The 22,601-nt window shown below is 43.2% G+C and overlaps 1 protein-coding gene across 1 annotated transcript; it reads left to right on the forward strand.

Annotated features, from left to right (window-relative positions):
• Positions 1–808: 808 nt before the first annotated feature.
• med21 (mediator complex subunit 21) lies at positions 809–22,018 on the forward strand. The gene is made up of 4 exons (XM_048549354.1): positions 809–910; positions 4,003–4,117; positions 5,806–5,906; positions 20,721–22,018. Exons 1-4 carry the CDS (start codon positions 869–871, stop codon positions 20,895–20,897), a joined length of 435 nt encoding a protein of 144 aa, XP_048405311.1. The 5' UTR covers positions 809–868; the 3' UTR covers positions 20,898–22,018.
• The last annotated feature ends 583 nt before the right edge of the window (positions 22,019–22,601 follow it).

Raw genomic sequence — 22,601 nt, forward strand, 5'->3', positions numbered from 1 at the left:
CATCCAGATCCACACCTTGTTATTCGCAGATTCTCCGGCATCAGCAGTTCCCACTATCTCAGGCAGAAGGTACAGAAGCCTTGAACACACCAATGGGCAGGTTCAGGAACAGCTCCTTCCCTGCCATTATCAGCCTGATGAGCGGACTCTCTAACCCGAAGTAACGCTGATCTCGCTCAGCGCACATTCCTGTGCAATGTAACAAAGTGTGAAGCTGGATGAACACAGCAGGTCAAGCAGCTTTTGTGCTCCTGAGACGCTGCTGGGCCTGCTGTGTTCATCCAGCATCTGCAGTTCCCATTATCTCTGCGCAATGTACCCTGTAGACCCCTATCTGAGCCTTTAGGATATGTACATCCCTTGCTTGCTATGATCGGCATGTACTCATAAACAAAGCTTTTCACTGTATCTCGGTGCATGTGACAATCGATCAATCAACAACTCAATCATCAATCATTCAATCTTCAGGGATAGTCTCTCAATCCTTTCAGTGATTCATTTGTGGCTAATAAGACCTGACCAAGCTGATTGCTGATTGGGGGAATGCGAACACCATCCTGTGGCTGCCCGTGGTTCTGATTGGGTAGACTGTGAATATAGCCCTTGTGATTGGTTTAATGTCCCCGTCTCTTATTGGAGAATCGAAGTCTAGCTACTGATTGGTCGTCTTACCCGCAATGTTCCCCAGATGATTGGCTACGTTATCCGGTCGCCCGCTCTGACTGGGTAGCTCCGCGCCGCTCGTCGTGGTGGCCTGACACTTGATTGGTCAGTTCTACCACCTAGCAGTAAAGCGGAGAACGATTGGTTGGGAGTAGACCCGAGCTTCCTCCAATGCCAGGGCGGTTTGTTGGCTTTTTGCTGGACGATGGCGGACCGCCTCACGCAGTTGCAGGACGCCGTGAACTCGGTGAGGGCGAGCGGCCAGAGTCCCGACTTGAGGCCGGGGTTAGCAGTGGGCCCGATGTGATAGCGCCGCTCCCGCCCAGCGGGTTATGGGGACGGGGGAGCGCCCTTCTGCGGGGCGGTCAGTCTTCGTGCCCACCAAGATGCCGACCAGGGCCAAAACACCCGCAACGGCTGAAGGCCGCTCCCCTCCTGTAGCCTGGGGTTCGTTTAATACAGCATCAAATACGCAGAAATTGCTGGAAAAAGCTGAGTAGGTCTGTGCAGGGTAACGTTTCGGGTCCAGTTCTGAGGAAGGGCCCCCTGCCCCTAAGCGTTAACTCTTGCCTTTTCCTTCACAGAGCTGCTGAGCTTTTCCAGCAATTTCTGTCTTTGTTCCTGATTCGCAGCGTCTGCGTTTAGAATCATAGATTCCCTCCAGTGTGGGAGCCGGCTCTTCGGCCCAACAAGTCCACACTGACCCTCAGACCGTCTTCGCACCCCCACGACAACCCATCTATTCCACCCTTCCCTGGACACTACGTGCAATTTCCCATGGCCAGTCCAGCTAACCTGCACATCTTTGGACTGCTGGAGGACGACCCCACTCTCACTCTCACTGTCTGTCTCTCTCGACACTCACACAATGTGCAAGCACTGAGCCACTGTGCCGCCCTGATCAGTCTTTATAAAATACACAGCAGCGGTCCCTTGACGGTGTGGTGCTCCCCTTCCTTCAATTGGACAGGCTATTTGAGGCACGCTGTCAAGCTATTTTCAACGCAGCGAGATATTGTGTGTTTGAGATCTTGCTGAATGTGATGGGTTCTAATCAGATTCTGAAATATGGTGAGAATTTTCAGATGTGAGTATCAAGGTAAAGACCTTGGAATGAAAATTGTCCCTTTTAAGGAATATTTAGAAATAGATGTATCTCAGTGGCATGAGGTTGCAGAAGACTTAAGTGTCCTTGTGTATGCATCACAAAAGGCTGTAATGTCAATTACTGAAGCATGCTTCAGCATTTAACGATGGCTAATTTAGTAATTAAATCTAATAGAATTTTCTTTTTGTTGCAAGGGATACTGAACATAACAAATGTAGAGCGATTATGCTTATTATTCAGGGCACTAGCTAGACTGCATCTGAAGTACTGTGCTCATCACTAGCCACCTTACTTCTGGTAGGGTGCAAATGCATTGGAAGCATTTTATAGATGGTTCACAAGACCGATACCTGGGATGGCAGGTTGTTTTGCAGAATGGTTGGAAACAGTAGGCTCGTACCAGCTGGAGGTTTGAAGAATATGTGACTTGATCAAATATTTAATCTTAATAGGGTAGATGTGAAGATGATGTTTTTTCTTGTGGGAGTATCTAGACTAGGGGTTACGGTTTAAAAATAAGGGGTGTCCCATTCAACAAAAGATGAGAATTATTTTTCCCTGAGGTGGAGTGTCTCTGAGCATCGCTTCCTGAAAAAGAAGTGGAAGCAGAGTCTTTGAATAGTTTATAAGGCAGAAGACATTAAATTCTTCATAAGCAAGGGGGTGAAAGGTTGGTGGCTTGAGGTAGGAGTTGGGTTTGAGGTTGCAATCACATTAGCCATCATGTTAAATGGTGGAGCGTGTTTGAGGGGCTGAATGGTCTGCTCCTTGTCTGTAAGTAAGTGTAATTTAGTCTGTTTCCACTCAGCTCTGATGTGTTTTCAGGTGAGCTACAAAACTGAATCAGAGTAAACACTGTTTACTGAACAGTTTGCTGTTTAGAATCTTTGCACGCCCACATGTTCTGTTTCATTTTTAAATTTGTCTTCCATCTTTCACACATCAGTGTGCTGTCAACAAATAACCTATGTAATTTGTATGAAGGGTAGGAGCCAACCTTGTGATTAGACTGTCAAACTTGTTCATAATTTGCACTGCTTGCCTTGATCTATGCTTTATAATTTGCTAGGGATAGAAAAATCCATTTGAGAATATTCCACCATTGAATTAGGTCATCACTGTACATAAACAAAACCCTCTCTTATACTGGAGATTGTCAATGCCCAGCATCATTACTAAAAAGAAAAACTAAGTCAGTGTTTCAGGTTGATGACATTTCACCAGAGCTGTCAAAAGTTGAGAGATGTAAACGATTTCAGGCAACTTCAGAGGCATGGTAAAAGAGAAGGGAACAAAGGAAGAAATGCTTGTGATAGTCTGAAAGGCAGGTCTAATTAAATGATAGAAGAGATGCTTATGCATGAGTTTCAATGAAATAACCAAAGAGGATGATTGGTTGAGTGGATGTCGTGCCAATCAGGCCGGCTGTTTTGTACTGATGGTGTCCAGCATCTTGAATGTTGTTAGGGCTGCACTCATTCTGGCAAGTGGGGAATATTCCATCACACTCCTGACTTGTGCCTTGTAGATGGTTGACAGCCTTTTCGGAGTCGGGAGTGAGTTACTCTTTGCAGTATTCCTAGCCTCCGACCTGCAAGTGTGTTATGTGACCAGTCCAGTTCAGTTTCTGATCAATGATAATGTCGAGGATGTTGATGGTGGGATATTCAGTGACTACAGCACTATTGAATGTCAAAGGGTGGTGGTTATTGCATGGCATTTCGATGACACTAATGTTATTTGCCACTTGTCAGACCAAGCTGGATATTGTCTAGATCTTGATGTATTTGGATATGGACTGCTTTGCAGTATATACTGTCTACAAGATACATTACAGAAATTCACCAAAGATCCTTAACATCATCCAAACCCACAACCACTTCCACCTAGAAGGACAAGGACAATAAATGCACGGGAGCACCAGCACCTGTAAGTTCCCCTCAATGCTGCGCACCTACTGATTTGGAAATACCTTGTCGTTTGTTTGAAATTGGAGAACTCCCTCCTGAACAGCATTGTGGGTCTACCTCCAGCACGTGCCGTTCAAGAAGACAGCTCACCACCACCTTCTCAAGGAGCAGGCAATAAATGTGACTAGCCAGCGATGTCCAAATCCCATGAGTGAATTAAAGAAAAGCCCCATTCTTGCATCTTTTTCCTTGACGAGAAATACCGTTGCCCAACAAAAATAGTTGTGTTGTTTTAAATCAGCCTTCTTTTCTTCTCTCTAGTTAGCAGACCAGTTCTGTAATGCCATCGGTGTCTTACAGCAGTGTGCTCCTCCTGCTTCATTCACAAATATTCAGACTGCCATAAACAAAGACCAGCCATCTAATCCAACTGAAGGTTAGTTTTTAAAATTTATTGTTTGATTGGCGGTGGGTGTCACAGGAAGGCCTGATTATACGTCGCCCATCCCTAATTTCCCTGGAATTGAGTGGCTTGCATATCATTTCAGAGGGCAGTTAAGAGTTTCCGACCTTGCTATTGGTTTGGAGTTGCATGTAGGCCAGGCACGTCATGATAGCAGAATTATTTATAGTAAATGGGTTTTTACAGTACTAGATAGCATGCTGAGACCAGCTTTATATTCCAATTTTAATTAATTGAGTTGTAATTCTACCAGCTGCCTCGGTGAGATTTGAACTGGTGTACCCATAACTTTTTAGCCTCTGGATCACTAGTCCAACTTCATGACCACTATGCCACTATTTCCCCAGACGTTTGAATGTCTGAAATTGTCCTTATTTTGCCAAAATAAGCTATTGGAATTGTCTCTGAATCCAGCGTCTCTGATCAACTTAACTTGAAATCCAGTTTCCCCCAGCAATAATAACCTAAATTACCTCACCACCTGCCTCAATGTCTCCTTAATGACTCACTGTACCTTTATTTGATCATGTTAAGTATAAAGTGCCTTGGTGTTTATGGTATGTAAATCTATTAAAATAGACAAGGCGTATTTTAATTACTTTGCTTAAAAAGAGATACTGTGTCCCTTTTAAGGGCCTGTCAGGTTTTAATTTGGTTTGACTCGTAGTGTAAAATCGTTAGAGACTGCTGGGATGTCGGGTCTGTCGGTAGGAAGTGGACATAGGTGATGCTGCAATCTTTGAATAAATCCATCATCAATAAAAAAATATTAGTTACGAGTTTTATACTTCACCACCTGGCTTGGAACCAAGCTATACTTAGAGGAAGCTTTGCTTTGTAAAATGCAAGATGTTTTTGGAGATCTGTCAGTTACCAATTTTGTACCTAAAACTGTCTTCCTTTGACCTTGGCATTCCATTTCAAATTTGCCTTTCTGGGTTTTCTTTTGCTCATCTACCCTAACTCTGTTACTCCAGAATATTCCTTAGCATCTGTATTGTTAACTCCTGTTTGGAAGAAAAAAGTTACATTGCCGAATAGTCCCTCTGTAGATCGTAAAGTGCATTAATGTCAGCTCATTTGGGAGACATATTTGCTTGAGTTTTTATAAGTTGCGGAGCCGTGTCAGAGAAATTGTTTTTCAATGAGATATTGTATCAAGGTCCATCTCTCTAAGTGAAATGTGGGAGATTACAAGTTAGTCAATAATCAAAAAGCACAGATAGAAGGTACTTGGCAAAAGAAAGCAGGGAACATGTTTTTTTTAAATGTCATGATTTGAATTGCACTGCCCAAAATAGGGCTGGATAAATAATTGACGGAAAACATTTGCCCGTGGGCAATATGTAGGGTTGTTCAACACTTTGTCTGTGTTGGTGCTTTAAAATAGTTATTCACAGTGGGCCAAATAGCCGCCTCTGCTGTAAGATTCTACATAGTTCTTCCCAGTAAGTAGTCAAGTGGTTATAAAATCATTTGGTATTTTTTATTGTTAGGTCACTTGGGGGACATGAGTTTTGTTGTCTGAGGCAAATCACTACACTAATAGCACAGTTTGATCATTCCAGTCTTTCCCTACCTCCACCTCCCTTCATTTGGTCTTTCCTGTCAGGCTGTGATTTTTAAATCCTTTTCTCACCTGCTCTACAATTTACCTCCAGAATATGCACAACTTTTTGCTGCACTGATAGCACGGACTGCAAAAGATATTGATGTACTCGTCGACTCGTTACCGAGTGAAGAATCAACAGCGGCATTGCAGGTAATGTGATTCCAGCTGATGTCATTCCTGAACAAATCCGATCACAAACACAAAGTTAGCTTGTTATTTGTTTTGGTTTTAACAAAATATAACCTTTTGCCAGAAAATATGCTTGCAATTTTGCTTTACTGACACAAGGAATAAAGAGAAAATATAATAATCCAAGCTGTTAACTTTAATGAATTCAAAAGGTTAAAATGCAAAGTGAAAATATGATCCCAGAAGTCTCAAAACACTTCTTTTTAGCAAATGAAACAAAACAATTTTTACAAGGTTCCCAAAAGACTTCTCCTGATACAGTTCCTAAAATATACACAATGCAAACGTTATTTAACATTTGTATAGGTTTAAGACATTATGATAAAATCCCTATGGAAGGGAAGGAGGCCATTCAGCCTATTAAGTCAACACCGACCCTCTTAAAAAGCATCTCATCCAGACCCACACCCCTTCCTTATCCTTGTAATCCTGCATGTCCCACAGCTAATCCATTTAGTCTGCAGACCATGGGCAAATTTGCCTAGCCAATCTACGTAAACTGCTCATCTTTGGATTGTGGAAGGAAACCGGAGGACACCGAGGAAACCCACGCAGAGACAAAGAATGTGCAAGCTGCACACAGACAGTCCCCGAGGGTGGGATTGAACATTAGTCCCTGATGCTGTGAAGCAGCAGTGCTAACCCCTGAGCTACCATGTTGTTCTTTAGCCCTGTATGACTTCAACTTTTTTAGATTGGAATTGTGGGGACTCGGCTTAAATAAACACTTCTGGGTTTTTACCCCAACATTTCTGGTCAAGACTAACATTAACTTCTCACCCAAAGGTCATCCATTTCATGAACTCTTGTAATTCGTGTCTCAGGAGCACTGCTCTGTACAGCTATGCTGTTGAAAGATCTATCAAACCTTAAAAGCACAAAGTCAAAAATGAAGCTAAAAGTTTCTTGTTATGGGTGTATCTCCAAGCTTAAAAAAAACGCAAATTCCAGAATTCTCTGATAAATGTTTGTGGCCCCATTTTTACTCTGCTGGATCACAATCTAAAATAAACAAAAGTCCATATCTGCATAAACAGCTCATTTGTTCTGTAGCCAGGCTTCAAAAACTGTTTTCTAGAACTCTCCACGGTTACAAAAATACTTCAAATTAACTATTAACTTTAGACGTACACAAAAAACAGATTCAAACTCATCAAATAACATTAAGATATTATACATTTAAATTCCACAGTTTATATCACAATAAGAGCTGCCTGTTTCATTCAGTCTTTGAAAGCTATTGTTGGGGTACAGACAGTGTTTGTGGACATGGTGTATTTAGTCAGTTCCAGGAATAAGATATAGGAAGGATTTGCACTTTTCCATCTTGAATTGTATGTGCTGAAGTAGGTCATTGCTCATAATTTACAGCACAGCAAAAGACCATTATGCCCAACATCTCATGTGAGTCTCCTCTCACCCCCTCTTTACCTTGACCCATCAGCATATCTTTCTAGTCCTTCCATTGTGCTTGTGCTGCTTCACCTTAAAATGATCTGTTGTTCAGCCAAACCACAATATGGGTACCCAAGTTTCCCTTAAATTGTCAATTGCACTTGTTCCTGGTTCTCATATTTGTGATCCTGAGTTTGTGGTCTTACCGAAGTCAGTGGTCATGGTAAACTATACCTCATCCTCCTTTTGGACGTATTTGGCGACACCAGCTTCCTCACTACTTGCCCATCTGTTGGCCAGCTCTGTGGAAGTGCACTCCTTCAGTTCCACTCCTCTCTATTGATTCATGGTGAAGACGCACCTGCCAACTCGTACAATTTAAAGATCCCACTGGAAGGTTACGTATGAGCTGTCAGATCCTAGACTGGAACTTTGCTTGAGAGGTCATCATTTTGATTTTTGCATTGTTTACTGTGATCCATCACTGAGCATATTCATAAGGGCTTGTTCATGTACTTTAACAAATGAACGTAAATTTGTTACTCGAAAGAGGGGAAAAGGTGTATATATAAAGATTCCATCATTATCCCAGCAATATCTTTGGCTGATACTTAACCCCAGGGAAGTATCTTCACTTTTAGATCTCATACTCGATTGACTTTCTGTACATTTACCAGGTGCTGCTCTGTCAAATGCATGCCCAATACAAGTTTAACTCACTGACTCTTTCCAGCTCTCTTCCTTGGACTGCTGAAATAATTTAAGACAGTTGACTAGAATTAGCTTTATTGTGAAAACAGTGAAAAGTTTATAAGTTTCCACTTACAGCACCATCTTGGGTACAAAGGTGCCTAGGTACATTTCTTAGTTACAGTATAGAGAAATGAAAAAAAAACTCACACTGCAGCCACACAGTTTAACCATAGGTCAGAAAAGCAAGAAACAACGTTAGAAAGACAAACATCGCAGTGTCTCTCCGAGGGCTGTCCACCGCAGATCAGTATGGGTGGCCTTCTCATTGGCTGCCGCTGGCATCCCCAGTCCAAACCGCCAACTGCTGACCCACTCTGAATTTATTTTCAGCTCTGATAGCTTGGAGACTTCTACTTAATTAAATGCTGCCAATCTGTCAGTATGACTTCTTCTGAACTTAACCTGCTAACAGCACCTAACCATCTGTTTCTATAGATCGTAGAAGTCAAGTTTGTACACGTTCAGTGATTAACTCCCTGTGCGGCTGACTCAGTCATTTAACTTAAGTCACGAGCTTTCTTGGAAAGATTGTCTTTTGTTCACTGTTCCAAATTACTCTCTGGCTGTCTGTTTTAAAAAGTCACGTCTACAGAACTGAAAGCTAAAACCCACTTCCCCCACTTGTGAGTCCACATTCCATTGGAAGTAATGTATTATGAAACTTCTTCATGACTGTTGCCTTTGGAGTTTCCAGTAACAGTATTGACACTGTTCCTCTGTCTGTTTCACCCCAGGGATATCACGTGGAAACACAGCATGTTCCACGTGTAACCAGCTGCTCATAACTCTATCTTACAACCTTTGCCCTTACCCTTCCATCATCTCTGATTGTTTCTGATGAGAAAGTATGTCCTGACATTGTTTTGTGAGGGCTAAAACCAAACTGCAGTGTCTATCACAATCCCTGCTCTCCAGTCAGTGTTTCCATCTCTCCTGACAGTTCTCTGAAGTTGAGCCAGACCTTTGCCACCTTTGGGTTGTCTGGTCCTGATCTGCTCTGTCATCATGGTTCTATATGGAGAGCAGGATAACAGCCTGACTCTTAAATTCAAGTTCAGCACTAACCCATTGTCAGTCATCCATTGTTTTACCTCTAATCCTAATTATTCTTAGGCTTTCCTGGCCCATCACCCATCTTGCATCCTCCATGGGCTTGTGATTATCCAGTGCACGACAGGAACTCACCGGTTCTTGGCTTCCACTTTCCAAGCCCGCAATCTCTGAAGGACAAAGTCAGCAGATACACTTGAGCACCACCTGTAACTTGCCCTCTATGACCCATGTGTCACCCTGACTTGGGACGGCACAGTGGCTCAGGGGTTAACACTGCTGTCCCACAGCGTCAGGAAACTGGGTTTGATTCCAGCCTTGGGACTGTCTGTGCGGAGTTTGCACATTTTCCTGGTGTCTGTGTGGGTTTCCTCTGGGTGCCCCGGTTTCGTCCCACAGTCCAAAGATGTGCAGGTTAGATGGATTGGCCATGCTAAATTGCTCATTGTCCAGGGATGTGTAGGCTAAGTGGATTAACCATGGGAAATACAGGTTTACAGGGATAGGGTAGGGTAGGGGAGTGGGTTTGGGTGGGATGCTGTTTGGAGGGTTGGTGTGGACTTGATGGGCTTCCATGCTAAGGATTCTATATCACTGTTACTTCACTGTCACGGAGTCTGGATCCTGAAACTGCCTAACTGGCCTCTGAGTGCCTCTACACCAAATGAACTTCAGCAGTTCTTAAAGGCAGTTCACCATCCCCTTCAGGCCCCTAGGGCTGAGCAGCTATTGTTAGACTAGCCGGTGAAACAGTATAAATGAAACAATTCTTTACCCCCCCCCCCCCCCCCCCCTTCCCCCCGGCCTTGGTGGATGCAGTTAAGCAGTTGTATCTGGATCACTGATGCTTGCTTAATGAGACCATATTTCAGATTGTTTCCAGCAACATCTTGGGTGATGATTGCATTAGTAGAGAGTGATGTACGTTTTGATTTCAGTTGTTGCATATCTTGTCTTTAGCACAAGATAATTTTTGTGCACACTGAAGTTTTGTAGTCGTTATGGTAAACCTTAAGATGCCATATCTAAAACAAGTTTTACTTTATTTTTGGTGTACATTCAGTGTGAAAATTCTGGGTAGCAACAAGTTAACTTTAATAAAGGTCAAACAAAATGCAGTGGTTGAGAGGATAAGCGAGTAGAAAGTGTCAAATGTAAGGCAAGTAATATGAATTTCCTTTTGTCCTGGCTGTTAAAAAACAGTTGAAACAGTGCAGAGAGCATCCTGTTTCATAACAAATCGGCTCTGTGGTTAAAACGTATGATGCAATGTGTGCTTGCTTTGAGAAACAGAATTAACACTTGGCTGATGGGAGAAACATACTTTCTCACTTGCATGCTCCAGGTGTGCACCTTCCTGTCCCTTGTTTGTTTGTCTGAGTGCTTTGGAGGGGCCCTCACCCATTCTTTGTTTTACTGAAAGCACCATTATGTTCTTCTTGCCCTGCTGAGCATTATACCCATTCGTTGCCTGTGCCAGTGCAGGCCAAGCCTGCAACTACAAACTCAGCAAGCAGTCTAGTGACTTGCCTCTCCAGGCTTTTGTACTTGGTTGGCCCGACGGAAGTGCCTGGTTTATGGCCAGCAGCTACATGTGGAGAGCAGGATGACAGCCCGGCTCTTAAATTCAAATTGAGAACAATTTAAAAGAGGCAAGCCGCTTGTGATGTTCCTCTGACTGAACATTAGTAAAGATTCTGCTGAATAAGTGCCACAGTGAACTGCAATTTTAAAACAAAAAACCGAAGCGCAAACTTTTCCACTGGAACACTTCACTGAAGTGAGACAGTATTAGTGAGTACCGAAAATTTAAGTGAGAGTTGCTCGTTAATTAACTACAAAGTGATTTTCCCAGCCGCTTCTGTGAGGGTTGCAGAATGTAGTTAGTATCACATGAAAACATGAATCACAGAAAGACAGCATGTATCAACGCCAGCCAAACAAAAGAATTGATCATTCACTTTAGAAAGAAATGAGGAGGACACTGCCCCATCTACATCAACAAAATGGGGTTTGAGAGGACGAAGAGCATCAAGTTCTTAGGAATAACAGTGGCTGATAACCTGTCCTGGACTTCCCATGTAGATGTGATGATCAAGAAGGCATGACAATGCTGCTGCTCCCTCAAGCGGCTCAGGAAATTCAGCACATTTGTAAGGGCCCTCACCAACCTTTACAGATGCACCATAGAAAGCACACTGCCGGGGTGCATGGTGAATTGGTACAGCAACTGGTCTGCCCAGGACCATAAGAAACTATAGAAAGTGGTGTGCACAGCCCAGACCATCTCAGAAGCCAACTTCCATCCATGGGCTCCATTTACATGGCCCGCTGCCGTGGAAAGGCTGCCAACATCATCAAAGACCCCTCCCACCTGGTAATATTTTCCAGAACCTCTTCTGTCAGGCACACAATGTAGAAGCTTGAATGCACACACCAGAAGGTTCAAGAACAGCTTCTACCCCACCCTTATTAAACTGATGAATGGACTCTCTAACTTCAAATAATGTTGAGTGATAATGGGAACTGCAGATGCTGGAGAATCCAAGATAATAAAGTGTGAAGCTGGATGAACACAGCAGGCCAAGCAGCATCTCAGGAGCTCAAGAGCTTTTGTGCTCCTGAGATGCGGCTTGGCCTGCTGTGTTCATCCAGCTTCACACTTTATTATCTCAAATAATGTTGATCTCACTTTACGTACCCCTGTACAGTGTAGCCTTGTATGTCTCACTCTGTCCAAACACCCTGTGGTCTCTATGTGCTTGCTTACCATTATCTGCCTGTGCTGCTGGTAAGCAAAGCTTTTCATTGTACTTGGGTACACTTAACAATAAATCAAATCAAATGTAAAATCAGTGTGTAACGGAGAAGGCTGATGAATTGTTGGCCTTGATTTCAAAAGGAAGGGAATATAAAACTCGCAAAGTCTTCCCAGAACTAAATAAGGCCCTATCCTAGGAGTGGTCTGATATCATGAGCAGGTTTGTTGCCTTCAGGAGGCAGTCCAGAGAACGTTCACTAGGCCACTTCCAGGCATAGAGAGATTCTCTTAGGAGTTGAGTAGGTTGTGCCAGTACTCAATGGAGTTAAGAAGATTGCGAGGAGACTGAAATAACTCTACAGAAGCCAGTAGCCTATCATCAGCTCGCCCTTTATTTACACGTAGAGAGGTCTTGACATTGATCCAGCTCCGCAGGATCTCTGACATTCATGTTTATATCTGTCAGCCAGGGCTCCCTGATTGTTACTGTTAACCTGGTCCAATCAGGGAACTCGTACTCTTAGGTCCACGTGCCTGACCTTGTTACAGTGATGGAAGAGACCTTTTTAAAAGGTACAAGATTCTGAGGAGACTTGACTGGCTCGAAGCAGAAAGGCTGTTTCCTCTTGTGGATGAGCCAATGACCCAGAGGGTGTAATCTCTGAATAAGGGGTCACCCATTTGAGACTCTGAGGAGGAATTACTTCTCAGAAGGTAGAGAATCTATGTCAGAGGGCTGGCTAGTTAAGAATATTCAAGGCAGAGATAACCAGATTTATAATCAATAAAGGAATGAAGGGTATTGGGGAAAAGTCAGGAAAGTGGAGTTGACAGTTATCTGTTCAATCATGTTCTCGTTTAATAGCAGAACAGATTCAATGGGCTAAAGGGCCCACTACTTCTCCTGTGTCTTCAGGTCTTGTGACTGGGTCAAACAAGGAACTGAAGCAGGTGGCGCATCTCCATTTCTCTGCAGTTGATGGGATTATGACAAATGAAGTGGGTCACACAGCTGGTTGCCATGCTTGAGGCTATTAAATCAGAGTTCCCACAAATAACATTGCAGTCACTTATAGGATTGGTACATTAGAGAAATCCAGGCGGTTATAACAATCAGGAAAGATAATTGGCTGTGGTTCTGTTTGATTTAAAAAAATTGACTGAGATAGGATCTGATAGATGCCTTTGAAATTGCAGGAGAGTTCAGTAGCCTAGAGTATAATGTTTCCATTTGTAGGGGAAACCAAACCAGTAAGTTGCCAAGTGGGAAAGAGAAGAAATGTATTCACTCGGGGAGTGGTCCAGAATGAATAGCAGTGAAGCTAGATGACCGTGAGAGGAGTTGGATATATTGATAGGGTAAACAGTGCAAAGTGAGAAGCGACTCATGGAATGCAAACACCAGTATAGTCTGGTTGAACCAAATGTTTCAAGTTAACTATATATCAAAAACCATATTTTTTAATCTTAATAATGTCATACGTGAATTTCTAATAAGAGATTATGCCTGAAACTGTTCTCCTTTCTGCACAGATGTCAGACTTGGTGTTTCTAGAATTTTCTATTTCTCATCTATGCAGTATTTTTGAGGTTTTTTTTGTGTGGGTGGCTATACTACAATTGCAGCATTTGTTTTTGAGGTTTTGTGGTTTTTCTCCCCTGAATGCCACTTGTGGTGGTGATGTATATTTGCCTCTTACAGAAGTGTGTAGACCATGCCAGGCCTCAATGTGAGCTTCTGTCTGTCATGAGTGAGCACCAGATCCCTCTGTCAGGCAGGAGCTAATGGCTGTTAACTCAAGCTCTGTCGTGGTGCAACATCAAGTGGCCAACTCAGGAACTGCAATTATAGACAGCGATTTCCTTCATTAAAAACCGAAAGAACTGTGGATGCTATAAATCAAAAACCAAAGCAAAGTTTCTGGATAAGCTCAGTAGGTCTGGTAGCATCTGTGAAGGAAAAAACAGAGTTAATGTTTCAGGCCCAGTGACCCTTCCTTGGAACAGCAGTTCTGAGGAAGGATCGTCGGAGCCGAAACGTTAACTCTGTTTTTCCCTTCACAGATGCTGCCAGACCTGCTGAGCTTTTCCAGCAACTTTGTTTTTATTCAGCAATTTCCTTCAGTTTCCTTCCGCTTGAAAAAAAGTAATAACTTGGAGTCAGAGAGATCTGGAGCATGGAAATAGACCCTTCATTCCAACTCATCCATGCCAATCAGATATCTTAAATTAATCTCGTCCCATCTGCCAGCATTTGGCCCATATCCCTTTAAATCCTTCCTATTCATTTATGCACCCAGATCCCTTTTAAATGATATAATTGTACCAGCCTTCACTACCTCTTCTGGCAGTTCATCCGATAAATGTGCGTTCAAACTTCTGTATCTTCTTCCTGATGGAAGCGGTTGTAGGAGAGCGTTACTGGGGTGGGATAGGTCTTTGTTGGCAGCCTTTTCATGGCAGTGAGAGGTGAACCGTGTCCATGGAAGGGAGGTTGGATTCCGTGATAACCTGGGCTGTGCACACTACGTTTTGGAGTTCCTTACAGTCCCGGGCAGAGCAGTTGCCATACTAGGCCATTATGCACCCAGACAGTGTACTTTCTATGGTGCATCTATAGAAGTTGGTGAGGGACCTTCTGGACATGCCAAATTTCCTGAACCAACTGAGGAAGAGCCATTGTTTTGTTGCTCTGACGGTTGCATCTATGTGGCAAGTCCAGGACAGGCCCTCTGTTATTGTCACTCCAAGGAACTGGAAACTCTCAACCTCAGTTCCATTGATATAGATGGGTGTGTGTTCTCCTTTTTTATCTGAAGTCAACGATCAGTTCTTTAGTTTTGCTGACATTGAGAGACAGTTTGTCATCATTGCACCATGGCACCCAAGCCCTTTATCTCCTTTCCGTATCCTGACTCGTCATTGTTTGATATCTGTCCTACCACGTTGATGTCAGTTAACTTGCAGACGGCGTTCTTGGCTAAGGTGATCCATTTTCCATTTTGCATTCGGATTAGTTTCACTATCCAGCCACATCTCTTAAGAGTTAATCCATTTTCAGTTCTACCCTATGCCGAAGCCTTGACTGGTTGCTTGCTGTGGTCCGACTTTGAGTGGCTAGTCCGTAACATAGTGCCTGAGGGCACATTCTCATGTTGGAGGTCATATTCACACTCTAGAGCTTGCTATAGAAATGCACATCTTTATTTCCATCATTCTTTTGCATATGGATAAACCACAGATTATAGAACATAGAACAGTACAGGCCCTTCGGCCCAAGATGTTGTGCTGAACTTTTACCCTAAACCTAAGGTTTATCTAACCGCCACCCCTACCTTATACTGTCATCCATATGCCTATCTAATAGCCACTTAAATGCCCCTAGTGAGGCTGACTCCACTACCCTCTCTAGCAATGCATTCCACGCCCTGACTACTGTCTGAGTAAAGAACCTACCTCTGATGTCTCCCCTACATCTACCTCCACTCACTTTTAAAACTATGCCCCCCTCGTAATAGCTACCTACACCCTAGGAAAGAGTCTCTGGCTGTCCACTCTATCTATACCTCCGATCATTTTGTACACCGCTATCAAGTCAATCTCTGTAATCTTTTTACAGCTATTTGATTTTTAAAAAATACTTGCCTATGTGGCGAATGGATGTATTTTTATATTAAGTCACCTGCCATGGTGATCTGGATCAGGAGAGCCTAGTCTGAAAAGGCCTTTCATAATTTCTCAAGTATTTGCTCTTGTATGGATTTGATGTTTCCACTATTCCATTCTTATATTTAAAAAAAATCAAACTTACATAATGAGCTGCTCATTAGCTTTGGTTTTTAAAAAAAATTATCGACCCAAATGCTAACTCTGCTTCCCTCTACAGATGCTGTCTGCCCTGCTGAGTTTTTGTTCTTACTTCACAAATGCAGACTACGTTTGTTGTAAAATAGCAAGGACAGAATTTTACACTTCAGGATTTGCAGGTAGTGATGTCTGTGAAGTTCCCAGAGCCTCAGGTGGTCATCCTGCCATCTTCCCATGTTCCCCTCCAGTTGAGGAGTATGACTGGGTAATTAATTGTCACCTTTCCTTAGCTGAGCTGGTCCTGATTCTGGGATTGGATATTAGTCCCAGCCTCCTGGTCATGGCTATTCATCCATTTGTCTTCCATGTTACCTGCTAGCTTTCTGTGGTCTCAAAATTCATTTGCAAGGCTATATTTTAAAACAGCATTCGCTACTTTGATGGGTTTTGATTTCACTAGAAGTTGTCTGAGAAAACACGCGAAGACCAAAATAAACTCCTTTCTTTAAATTAATTTGTGGGATATGGGAATTGCTGGCTGGGCCAGCGTTTATTGCCTGACACTAGTTACCCCTTGAGAAGGTGGTGATGAGCCATCACTATGAACTGCAGCAACCCATGTGCCGTAGGTTTACCCACAGTGTCATTAGGGAGCGAATTACAGGATTTTGAGCCAGCAATCCAGGAACAGCAATATATTTCCAAGCCCAGAAGTTGAGTGGCTCGGAGGGGTATGTATCTACTGCCCTTATCCTTCTACATGGAAGCGGTCATGAGTTTGGAAAGTGCTCTCTGAGGATCTTTGGTGAATTTGTGCAAATGCATTTTGTAGATAGTATGCAGTGCTGCTCCTCAGTGTTGGTGGTGGAGGGAGTGGATACTTGTGGATGTAGTGTCAGTCAAGTGGGCTGCTTTGTCCTGGATGGTGCCAGGCATTTTGGGTGCTGCAAATAGAGTCCTGACTTGAAATCAGTTTGTAGTAACTGGTAAATGAGCTAATGGGCCTGAGGCTTGGCACTTCCTCACCAGACCATTGGATGGCACTCTTCTGTAATTTATTGATTCTCTTGGGATGTAGGGAATTCCTGGCTAAGAGGAAAAAGAAAGTGTCGTAAAGTTGCTGTATGGTTTGTCACGGTGCAAGCAAAAGGGGAATCAAGTTGCAAGCAGCAGGTTTATAGTTCATGGTGCAGGCTAAGGCTCAGATCTTTACTGGCAAAAGCTGAATATACTGGGCCTGCTTTTACTTTTCTGTTTCTTTTTAAAACTGAAAACTGAGAGGTGGCATGTTAATGACCTTTAGAATTATGAAAGGAATTGGCATGATGAAGATGAGAAAATCTTTGTTCTTGGGGAGGAGACCCACATCAGGAACCCTTTATCTGAGAGTCACGACAGTCCCTTTTTGGTTAATTTGTACAAAACAAGGCCTAGCCCACTTATTCAGTAGTTGTTCAAAGATTTTGTGGCATTACTAAAGAGAAAAACGACACACTGCAAAAACCTGGCTCTCATTCTTTACTAAAGAAGCAAATGAGAGTACTGTTCTAGTCCCTGGTGGCCCTCACTGTGGGCTGTGGAGTTTAGCTTGGGAAGCCACTCAGATACAATGTCCACTGTATTTTATCGGTGTAATCTGTACTGTTACATTTTCTTAACTGATACACCTCACAACACAATAACATTGAAGACCCATTTCTGTTTCACATCCTCATTGTTTGAGATAATTAAAGGTGTCATCTAAATTTAATATTCTGCAGAAATTTGAGTTTTTTTTATTCATTCAAGAGAAGTGGGCATTGCTGGTTGGCCAGCATTTATTGCCAATCTTGTGTGGTGGCAATACACCTGCTGTAGATTGATCCACAATGCCTGTAGGTAGGCACTCCCAGGATTTTGACTCAGTGACAGTGAATAAATGGCGATGTGTTTCCAAGTCAGGATGGCATGTGGCTTGGAGGGGAACTTGAAGGCCACGAGTTTGCTCCTGATACTCACTGATTCCAGTTTCGCTAGGACTCCTTGATGTCACACTCTTTGTCAAATGCAACCTTGATATCAAGGGCTGTCACTCCCAGCTCATCACTGGAATTCATCTCTTTTGTCCATGTTGAACCAAGGCTCTAATGGGGTTAAGAGCTGAGTGACCCTGGTAGAACCCAAACTGGACATCACTGAGCAGGTGCTGCTTCATAGCACTGTTGATGACACTTTCCATCACTTGTCCTATGATCAAGAGTAAACTGATGAGGTGGTAATTGGGTGAGTTAGATTTGTCCTGCTCTTTTTTTTGTGTACAGAACATACCTGGGCAATTTTCTACATTGCCAGGTAGAAGCTCAGCGGTTTCCTGACATCACGTAGAGTGCTGGGAGATGTGCAGAAACAGATCCTAGGGATAGAGCTGATGCATAATGGTCGAGCCCAAGGCAAAGAAGGAAGGTGCAGATTGCGCATGCATTGAAATGTTCCCTGTCTTCAGATTTTGTGATATACAAGAGGAAATGTAAGTGGAGACGATGGAATTGTGTATCACTGTTTGTGAAAAGTTCTTCTGCAAGTAATGAGACGACAGCCAGAATGATTGAAGAGACCGTAGGCAAGAGATTTGTGCTCCTTGACATATGGTAGGTGGTGAAGGGTTTGGCTTTGACGTTACTCACAAGATGAAGAACCTCCTGTATACGTATTTTGGAGGTGAAGGTGCAACGTGGCTGTGTGCGGAAGTGCACATAATGTAAATGAACTGCATATGGAACAGAAAGAACAGATTCTTCACCTCCCTCCTCCGATCCTAACTCATCTTTGCACATGACTGCACAAAGGACATTGATTCAATCCAATCACTATGGTGGGGCATCTGTAAACAGAGCACTTGTTGTTTGCAGCAATTTCCGAGTTTCAACATGGGCTGGGACCAAAACGGAGTGTTTAAATCCATGCTTTGACCAAGGACCAATGATTAAATGTTGAAAAATGAAAGATGCTGTCCCTCAAACAGAATTTTCTGTTGTAATAGCTGTCTGTCCCTTTAAAAGAAAACACCTGTCGTGTAGCTGAGTGTAACCTATCCCTGTCCGCAAATCAAGATAACAAAGTGTGAAGCTGGATGAACACAGCAGGCCAAGCAGTGTCTTAGTAACACATAAGCTGATGTTTCGGGCCTAGACCCTTCTTCAGAGAGGGGGATGGGGAGAGGGTTCTGAAATAAATAGGGAGAGGGGGGGAGGCGGACCGAAGATGGATAGAGGAGAAGATAGGTGGAGAGGAGAGTGTAGATGGGGAGGGGGATAGGTCAGTCTGGGGAGGACGGACAGGTCAAGGAGGCGGGATGAGGTTAGTAGGTGGGAAATGGAGGTGCGGCAAGATGATTATGAAAACAAAAGAACGGCAGACTGCCTCGTGCAGTGCCTGACTTGGATGTGTCTGAAGTCTTGGAGCTTGACTTCCCTACGTCATCCTACAACTAGTCTTGGAGGTTTGGCCTAGCAGGGGACTGTAGCTACGTCATATACCCTAGACCGGCTGAGCGGTCCTCTTCTAGGGGGTCATCCTCTGCGACCGAGCGCTGAGCTTCGGGAGAGTCAGAACCCTCTCCTCATCCCCCCTCTCTGATGAAGGGTCTAGGCCTGAAACGTCAGCTTTTGTGCTCCTAAGATGCTGCTTGGCCTGCTGTGTTCATCCAGCCTCACACTTTGTTATCTTGGATTCTCCAGCATCTGCAGTTCCCATTATCCCTGTCCACAAATCAGATTTGCAGAGAGAATCTATTGTCAATGCTTAGCATTACCAACTTCCCAGAATTAGCTCGACATCTCCAGGATTAATAAGAAATACAAGAGAAAAATGGAGGCTTTTTAACTTCTTTCATTCAAACCTGGGAAGGTTTGAAAACCAAAGTGATTATTTTAAAATTGCAGTATTGTTGAGCTGCATACTTATCTAGGTCGGAGACTACAAGAATAATAGGTGAGCAGTCGTTGCTGTGTTAGGCTGTGTGTAATTTTGATACTCTGTCGTATAGATAATGCAATGTGGAGATCAGCCAGGAGGCAAACTGAATGTAAGGAAATCTCGTGCAAGTTCTACTTATGTTCTGTATAAACTGGCTATAGATTGATAAAGGAGGATTATGAGTAATACCAATATTAGACAAAACGTTTAAAGCTCTACTGCCATAAACAGATATGTAGCGCTCCTTGCTTCATAAAAGCTAAACATTTCAGATACGAAGATCAAAGTGGTTCAACCTCTACTGTTGCATAATGTCAGCAATTAAGCAATATACTTCGAGGCTGATGTGAAGCAAAGGTATTATGGTAAGATATTATGTAGGGAACAAAGGCGGCTAGAACTTGCATTTATCTAGCACCTTTCACAACCTTTGGACGTCACCAGTAAAGGCTTTTGAAGTGTAATCGTTGTTGCAATTTAGAAAATATGGCAGATTAAGCACAGAAAGCTCCCTTTAAAGAATTTGGTGGATATATATTGGACATGGCACTGCGAGAACTCCCCTTCTTTTCACTTTGTCCCATGGGATCTCTTAATGCCATCTAAGACAGCTGGTAGAGCTTTAGTTTGATTCAGTCAATGAGACCTATGTAACAGCGCAGCACTCCCTTGGTGCTGCTTAATTTGCTTTGCTTAATGGTCTAGTCCAGATTTATGATAACAAGGTGTAGAGCTGGATGAACACAGCAGGCCAAGCAGCATCTGAGGACCAGGAAGGCTGACGTTTTGGGCCTAGACCCGAAAGACGACTTAAAGGCTCTAGGCCCGAAATGTCAGCTTTCCTGCTCCTCTGCTGCTTGGCCCCCTGTGTTCGTCCAACTCTACACCTTGTTATCTCAGATTCTCCAGCATCTGCAGTTCCTACTATCTGTACTCTAGATTTATGTCTTGTTTGCTCATGAGTGGTCACCTTGTTTCAAAGTGTTTGCATGGAGTAAATATCATAAATGTTCCTGGTGCACGATGATAACTATGCTGTGTCTCCTGGTGTCTAGGCTGCAAGCTTACGTCAGCTGGAAGAGGAGAACCATGAGGCTGCAGCTCTACTAGAAGAAGTTGTTTACCGGGGTGACTTGCTGTTGGAGAAGATACAGAGTGCGCTAGCAGACATTGCCCAGTCCCAGCTTGGGACAAGAAGCAGTGGCCGCTCTCAGCACGTCTCTGAATCCTAGCAGCCGGAGGCACTGTTCTACTCAGAAACTGGTGGTGTGATCTACACTTTGTGCAAAGATAATTGCAACATTTTTATTTTGTAAGATGGCACGTAGGGAAAAGAGTTTTGGTAAAATTGTTAAAACATCAGCACTGGGGTTTAAAATTAATTTTTATTCCACGAAGCTCAAAAAAAAGTTTTTGGTTTTGAAAGTTAACCTAGAGCTACACAGTTCCAAGTCAGTACGTGTACACTATGTCTTCCCCTTGCTCTCCCCATTTTGGTCAGTGCTGAGTTCTTGTATAAATTCAAAGGCATGTGTTGGCCTTTAAATGACTTGAGTTGCTCCAATTGCTCTGGGCCCAGGCCTGTGACTGAGCTTGGATAAACACTGTATTTCCACAGTGGGTGGCCTTCTAGATGTTGTGTCCTGTGTTTGGAGACGCATTGCTATTCATTTACTCTGAAACAGTATCTGGGAAACCAAATGCTCAATGTGGCCAGGAGCACAGCTATTTTAAAATTGCCGTGTGATTCTGGGGAGAGGGAGCTCACGAACCCACTGTCAAGAGTTCTGTCTAATGACCTTCCTGAGCACTAGCTGTGCTATCATTGTGAGATGGGGAGGCCAGGGTGCGGGTGTATGAGAGTGACAGTGACCCTAAAGACAGTCTACCACCGAGGAGATTGAAGACAAAAGCCCTGCATTTTGCATCCGCAGTGAAAACTGCTTCTGCTGTTGGTGAGAAGAGTAACTCTCTCAGGCTGAAGACCCACATGTGACAAAAACTGGTGACCTGAGCTGGTCTGAGGTTGCCACAGGGCCGCATCTCTCTCAGCTACTGGTTTGCTCTTTTGTTTGCGTGCTTTGTGTTTTGTTTAAAGTGGGCTTGCTGATTAAGTGGGGGCTTTAATCGGGTTGTAAGTGTGCATTGGATGGGAGTGTGCAGCTCTTTGGACTGATACTTCCTTCACCTTCCCTCACTGTTGTCACGCGGAAGCGTAGTTCCAGTTGGGCTACATTACCCAGATGACGAAAGTATTTATTTTGTGGTCACAGTGTTGGAAATATTTGTGGCACATTGACATTTTGTTGAATACAAGTTAAATATTAAAGAAATTGTGCAATGCTATAAATTACACTTGGCATTTTTTTTTAATGGGATGGTGTGATGTGTGGGCCAAACTCAATTGGTTTTTGCTGCATTCACATGTCAAGATAGATTTAACTCCCCAACATAATTTACTGGGAATACTTTGTACATGACAACACAATACTGTATGTACTCATTTGTTCTCCCAGCTACAGTTGAATAACCTGGCTCTAGATACCATCTCGATTTAAATCCAGCCTCCCTGCATCAAGTTGATTCAATGGGAATATACTAGAAGAACAATGCAAAAAGAAAACCTTGCCCAATTTGGAGAACTGGGTATGGTTCTAGTCTCCGTATTGCAGAATGGATGTATAATCACTGAGGAAAGTACAATTAGATGCTGTCCACAAAAAAAACTTAGACACCTGTCTCCATTAGTGAGAGACAAATGATTATGAGGGGGAATACACCTCGAGAAAGATCTAGATGATAAGAAATAGGAATTAGCCAGCTCTGTCATTCAATAAAATTGTTTTTAATTTATTCACGGGATGAGGGTGTTGTTGGCTAGGCCATCATTTATTACCTGTCCAAATTGTTAAGACTCAACCACATTAGGTCTGGAG

The sequence above is a fragment of the Stegostoma tigrinum genome, chromosome 18 (genome assembly GCF_030684315.1).
Source record: "Stegostoma tigrinum isolate sSteTig4 chromosome 18, sSteTig4.hap1, whole genome shotgun sequence".
Taxonomy (NCBI): domain Eukaryota; kingdom Metazoa; phylum Chordata; class Chondrichthyes; order Orectolobiformes; family Stegostomatidae; genus Stegostoma; species Stegostoma tigrinum.